This window comes from Orycteropus afer, unplaced genomic scaffold (genome assembly GCF_000298275.1).
Source record: "Orycteropus afer afer isolate SDZICR_OR568_19922 unplaced genomic scaffold, OryAfe1.0 scaffold00045, whole genome shotgun sequence".
NCBI lineage: Eukaryota > Metazoa > Chordata > Mammalia > Tubulidentata > Orycteropodidae > Orycteropus > Orycteropus afer.
In genome coordinates this window covers 1,529,971-1,536,594 of record NW_006921632.1, presented here as the reverse complement: position 1 = coordinate 1,536,594, position 6,624 = coordinate 1,529,971, and the positions used below count along the sequence as shown (strand labels likewise).

Below are 6,624 nucleotides of genomic sequence, written 5' to 3'. Positions count from 1 at the left end.
TTCACCCAACCCCTAGAGCTTGGCACTTTGAACTTGGACTTAAAGCCTCCAAACTGTAAGAATAAACTCCTGTTTGTTAAGGCAAATCCATTCGTGGTATATTTCTTGTCAGAGCAGCACTAGGTAACCAGAACAGTGCCTAAGGCATTTGACTGCTAACCAGACAACTGGCAGTTCAAACCCACCAGCCACTCCTCGGAAGGAAGGTTGGGCATCTACTTCCATAGTGATACCACCTGGGAAACCCGAGGAGGGGTTGCTATGACTCGGATGACAGCAGTGTGTTTGGTTGTGTTTTGTTTTGGTTCAATCCCACAAGCAGGTTCAGTTCATGGCCAAAAATGACTATTTTTCCACACGGTAAATCAACTGAGCACCTTCAATAGTTCTATCATTCAAACTCAGATACCTTCTTGCCCAAGATATAAAATCTCATGGCCATTTCCAAAAAGTCATTCCCCCATCTATCTCTGCATGCAATGAATTCAGCTTTTTAAGGAAAAATTGTTAAATACCTAGTAATAAATACAAATTGTTGCTGCTCAATCTAACCATATAATGCTTGCCCAGTTAAATAAACATCAAACTAGGGAGTCTCATGTAGACTGATGGAAGGAAGACTGGAGATAAAACCACTATTTAAGATTTTGGTTATTAGCAAGTGTGATAGTAAAATTAAACCGTATTACAGGTAGAATAAAAGGCAGGATCAGAAAGGGTTGGGAGCAGATGGGGATAACAGCCACTCCAAAGCACTGGACTTCTTTCCACAGATCTCGTATCAAGGAAGCATAATTTAATCAAGAAAGCACTCGCAAGTCAAGCTGTTCCACATGACGTGCGGTTAAGAGAAGTTGAAGGTGGGTACATATTTCCCTTAGCTAGTATCAGAATTATTTTCACGGCTAAGGTCTCTTGGCCTAGGCCAAAAACTGAACAGTCTGCCAACATCTGACACACAGGACCATCTCCTTTTTGGTTAATGGGCCATCAGTTCCTGCATAGGGTAGTCTTGCCTCAACTAACGTTATACAATCCATTTACTTCCTCTACATTAGTGACTTAAAATGCACCTTGGGGAGATACAACAGAACAGCAAATAATGGAGCCAGGCCAACACTAAGGCTTGCAAAGACTTAAGAGAGAGGATCTAGGACATAGTTTTCAAGAAAAAAAAAACTAGCAGGCATGTGTGTGTCAAAAAGGATAAGGGGAGATGGGACCCATTTGCTGTCCATTTGCTGAGGCAGCTGGGACCTGCTGTGAGAGCTGCCACCTCCTGGGAGAAAAGCCAGCAGGTTGCCTCCTCTCTCCACAGTTACATATTAAGCCTGCAACTGTTTACGTTCAATCTCAGATACATTCTGTTCACCATCGTCAGAGTTCCAAGTGCAGGTGCCCTCAGTTAATCATCCCAGCTCACTCCAGAGTCACTTCCAGCAGTGAAGGATGTCTCAGGCACGGTTCATTGGTTCATTCCAGTTTAACCTCTTGCTGAGGACTTGCATTTCCACCCTGTATATACTGAATCAGAATCTACATTTTAACAAGATCCCCCAGGTGATTCTTAAAATATAGATTCTGATTCAGTATACCTGGGATGGAAAGGAAAATTCTCAGCATGAAGTCAAACCAGAATGAACCAGTTTGAAGCTCTGGCTCCAGCCAGCCAATATTTTCTTTTCTTTTAAATCTGCACCATTCTGTTCCCTCAAGACTTGTTTTAAAAGTTTGTTTTTTGTTTTTTATTTAGTTTCTTCAAATGAGAGGGTAACAGTCATAGGACAAATCTGGGACTCCACTTTAGATAATGAAAGAGACTAAATAAGAAATGAAGAGACAACCGCGTGGTGGCAGTTAAGGGTGGAGGGTCCAACCAAACCAAACTCACCACTGAGTCGATTCCAACTCATAGCAACTCTGTAGGACAGAGTAGAACTGCCTCACAGGGTTCCCAAGGCTGTAAATCTTTACCGAAGAAGACTGTCACATCTTTCTCCTAAGAAAAAACTGGTGGGTTCGAACTGCTGACCTTTTGGTCCAGAGGATGGGAAACAAATGAACAATCAACTCAAAACACTTCACAAAGGAAAATATTTTCTAAAAGGCCTGGAAGGTTACCTTCCAAAACAAGAAAGCCAACCTTCTGCTCATTTTGAAAAAGCTATTTATTTTTTTCCAAATATGTGTTTTACAGACAAGAGTCAATAGGGGTCAGAAACATTCAATAGAAGAAATCATTTTTATAGACATATAATGGAAATAAGAAAAAGCTCACATTTATGGAGATGTAGCCATGTTCCATGGGAAGATTTCAGCATCCAAAGTGCAAAGACAAAACGACTGTGGCTTTCCTTGCCACACAAAATACTGACAATCTTCCCTTACAGCCTACTTTAATGATTAGTTGGGGTAACAGATGGCACACTGACCTTTAGAAGTAGGGCTCTACTGGACAAGGTAAAGATGGAACAGGGTCAATCACCAGAATGAATTCAACTTTAGAATAAACTGGCTTTGACCTCAACCAAACTCAAAGTTCAGCCTGAGACCCACTAGAGATAAATACAAGTTTTAATATCACATTTACAAGCCTGTGCCTCTTAGCACTATGAAGAGTTAATCAATCCAAATTAAAGCTAAGCATACTTCCATCACTAGTTCCAACCTCACTCTATCCTGTTTTCACGAAGGCTCCATGCTACAGCTCAATTCAAAATGGGAAAAGAGGAACTTTTGAGTTCTCAGAGGGAGTCATCCTAAATGCTCTGTCCAACCCTTTCTTTACTCTGCTCTCTCACCTCCCACCCTAATGCAAGTCAGTCTTACCAAAGAGGTAGAGTTTCTGTCATTATGTCATGGAAATTAATTTTAAAAGACATCAGAGAAAGCTCATTCCATGAGCAGCATTTGGCTTTAAGCCAAAGGACATTCCCCTTACTTCCCTTCCCCCAAGAAGAATCACAATGAATTCCATACTACCCCTTCCACTCCTGCAAAGATCTCCCACCTAAAAGCTTGAAACAACTAGCACAAGGTGTTGATATGTTACTTGAGAAGAAGGAGAGGGAGATATACATATTTTTAATAAACCCCCGTGAACAATTAAACTTGATTAAAAGCTTGAAGAATGCTAGAAGTAGTAATGAGTACAGGAGGCTGCAGAGCAGAGGGTACAGGTGTGCCCTTTTTTGTAGTCGGTAAATGCTGTGGAAGTACCAGGCGGACATGACTTCACTTGAGCATTGGAGAAGCAAAGAAGTTGCCTTGTCGTCCCAGATTGATGGCAGACTTGCTTTTGCTTCCAAATCTAAAAAAAGAGAATTAAATGAAAAAGTATTCTATAAAATTTGGTGAATAAACAGCAATTATAACATAACTTGACATAGGCAACTCAAAGTAGAAAGCTCTACAGAGCAGTAGCTACCCTGTAAGCCACTCTTAAAGATCACCTGAAATGAGGAAGGGGAAAGAGGAAAGACCTTTTTTAAAAAATGGATCCTTATGGCTCCAAGTTTCCATTAAAGTCTGGTGACTAACTACGATCCAGTTACTTTTCTTTCAGTAAGCTTCAGCATGATGGGAAAGAAGTCTGAGGAAGCAGTCACCTTTTATGTCCTAAGAAGGCCAATTTCCATACCTGGGAGTGTTCTTGGTGAGGGTGGAGCGGACTCTCTGCGACAGGGAGCTAGACGAAGGAGTCTTGAGGAGTTGATGCTCAGGAGTGGTCACAGGCCCCAGTAAACTCACTTCAATCCAAGTTGGAAATATTTTTAAAAGAAGGAAAAAAAGAAAGCACCATTCTAGGTGGCTAGTTTTAAGCTGAATATCTTGGGAAGCATTTAAGAGCTAAACTCAGAGACCTAGCAAAGTCCAAGAGACCATTTTTGTCATCATTCTGTAACACAGTAGTGTATCTTTTGAACCACATAGGCAACCAATCAACGAATAGCTGACATTTGGTTCTTGATTTAGACCACTAAGCAACCATCACAAATCTAACATCTGATCATTTGATTTTACCTATACTAGAAGCAAAAATATGCTCCCTTGAAAAGAAACTTTCAACAATGAAAGAACAGGCCTCAATGCCAAAGAGGTTAGATGAATGCAGCATTATTTATTAACTACAAAAAATTGGACTTATAACAACCCTATAGGAGTAAAATAGTGAGTAATATTAGAGTAAAACTGCCCCATAGGGTTTCCGAGGCTATAGATCTTTACAAAAGCAGACTGCCACATTTTTCTCCCTCCCGTGGAGCAGCTGGTGGGTTCAAACCATCAACCTTTTGGTTAGCGGCCCAATGCTTTAGCCACTATGCCACCAGAGCTCCTTTAAATAAATGATAGCTTGCAGCCATAAAAATGATATATAATATTATATAGTAATACAGAAAACATTCTCATAATACACTAAGTGAAATAAGAACAAACTATCTAAATTATTTTTACATCTATATACAATCACATAAATAAAGAGGAAGAATTCAGAAAGATGAAGTTATTAGAACAGCACAGTTGTACAAACTTTCCTGTAATGTTAGGATTTTCAAAATAAATTCAATTTTTATTGAAGAATATGCATTTCAAACAGCTTTAACAAAGGCAGGGAGAGAGCTCACATCCTTTAAGAAGTGCTCCCCTTAGACCTTACCTTTAATATCTGGTGTCTGTGGTGTTGAAAAAGCATTTGAGTTTTCAATGACATGCATAGGGTCAATGTTCTCTTGCTCCACCATCATGAACTGACTCCAATATTCCAGTGGCAGTGAAAGCAGGCGCTCTACCACCTAAAAGCACCAGATACCTTAGCAAACTTGTGAAGCTGAGGGCTAACCTCCCAGCATACTCTCTCCATATAAGATCCTATGGATAAATCTTATTCCCAGTTTATCTTGTAATACAAATTCACATATATTCAATCTTGCCTACCTTAGGTTGACGCTTGATATCTTGTAACATTGTCACTGGGTCTGGATTGGGCACAGCATGAGCAACTATTGTAGGGCCGAAGACTTTAGCCAAATTGGCAAAATCCATTTTAGTATTTGGGCTCTGAGCCACTCTAGGCAAAAGAGTATTTAATTAGAAGACTCCTCTTCTGCTTAAACGCAGACCAAAATACTTCAGTAAGGAACACTTCACCCCTTATGCACCATCTTAACCAGCCTACATTATCTTCCCCTTGGAAAACTTTCTAACTCCCAGAAACAAGTTTCTGTTGTACTTACCTCTGCAAGTGAATCATGAGGAAAGCTAATGTGTCCCTGTTGGCTTGGGGTAGTTCACCCACAGCCTGGTACATGGCAGCTATGCTGTTGTCCTCATCTGTGATTTCTGTAAATGAAAAGAAAGCACCGAGAGGCCTAGACTTCTCTCCCTTGACAGCAGGCTTCCAAGTTATCGACCACAAAGCCTCATCTATACAGTAAATTTCTGAAACTTCTGATTAGGTTCATGTCTGCCTCAGACTCTAGATTCATTAACAAGCAGGATACTGGCCAACAGCTCAATATTAGAAGTCAGAACTTTCAAAAAATCAGCTCTGCAGTTAGGAAAGCACCTGGCAACCCATGTGCTAAGACTGCAGTGACTACAATTAACAAGAAGATATCCATTCATTCATAAAATATATCTGAGGGCCTACTCTATGCTAAGCACTATTCTAAGTGCTAAGAATACAGCACAACTAAACAACCTATACCTCATGGAATGCATATTCTACTGGAGGAGTGAGTCAAAAAAGCAAGTATGTATCAGGTGGCAATACATATGATAAACAAAATAGGGCAGGCAAGATGGACGCTGTTGTTTTAAATAGGGCAGTAAGGAAAGGTGTTTCTAAGGACAAGATACCTGAAGAGAGACCTGAAAAAAGTAAAAGAGCAAACCATGCAAATATCTATGGTAAGAGTGTTCCCCAGCTGAGTCACTAACAATGTGAAGGTCTCGAAGTAGGGAGTAGGCTTGATAAGTTCTAAGAATTACAAGGATTACAGTGTAACTAGAGAAAAAGGAAAGAAGGGAAGAATTTTGAAAAGAAATTATGTTAGACATCACCAGGGGGTGACTCATCTAGGACTTTTTTGAGTCATGTTAAGGACTGTGGATTTTATTCTGAGAGTGATAGGGAGCCACTGAAGTTTACTGAGGACAAAAGGAACACTGTAATTTAAATATTAAAAGGACCACTGTAGCTTATGAGGAACACACTGTAGAATGCAAGAGTAGAAGCAGGAAATCAGTTAGTAGGTTCTTCCAATACTCCAGTGTGAGAGATATGGAAGTGGTAGGAGTGACAAATACCAAATTTAAGGTGTATTTTACAAGACTGCTGATAAGAGCCCTCAATGGTTCAGATATGGGGTGTGAAGAAAAGGAATGAAAGATGAAGCCAAGTTCAAAAGAACCACCTAAGAATTGACCCAAAACAACAACAACAAAAAAAACTTTAAAAGCAACAACAAAAAATTCTGTTAACAACAATGGGTCTTTCCTCGTCCAGAGAAGAATGAAAAAAGAACAAAGGTTCATGGAAACAATTAGTCCTAGTGATTGGTACACCATGCAATTCTCAGCCTATATGACTACAAGACCAGAAGAACTAGATGGTGCCCGGCT

The 6,624-nt window shown here is 40.1% G+C and overlaps 1 protein-coding gene across 1 annotated transcript in view; it reads right to left on the bottom strand.

The window, feature by feature from the left end:
• Positions 1 to 3,234: 3,234 nt before the first annotated feature.
• RACGAP1 (Rac GTPase activating protein 1) overlaps positions 3,235 to 6,624 on the bottom strand; it is a 45,553-nt gene continuing 42,163 nt past the window's right edge. The window contains exons 13-17 of the mRNA XM_007937825.2: positions 5,235 to 5,340; positions 4,936 to 5,068; positions 4,658 to 4,793; positions 3,641 to 3,749; positions 3,235 to 3,310 (exon numbers count right to left, since the gene is read on the bottom strand). Of these exons, the coding sequence (XP_007936016.2) occupies positions 3,235 to 3,310; positions 3,641 to 3,749; positions 4,658 to 4,793; positions 4,936 to 5,068; positions 5,235 to 5,340 (560 nt within the window). The remainder of the gene's footprint in view (positions 3,311 to 3,640; positions 3,750 to 4,657; positions 4,794 to 4,935; positions 5,069 to 5,234; positions 5,341 to 6,624) is intronic.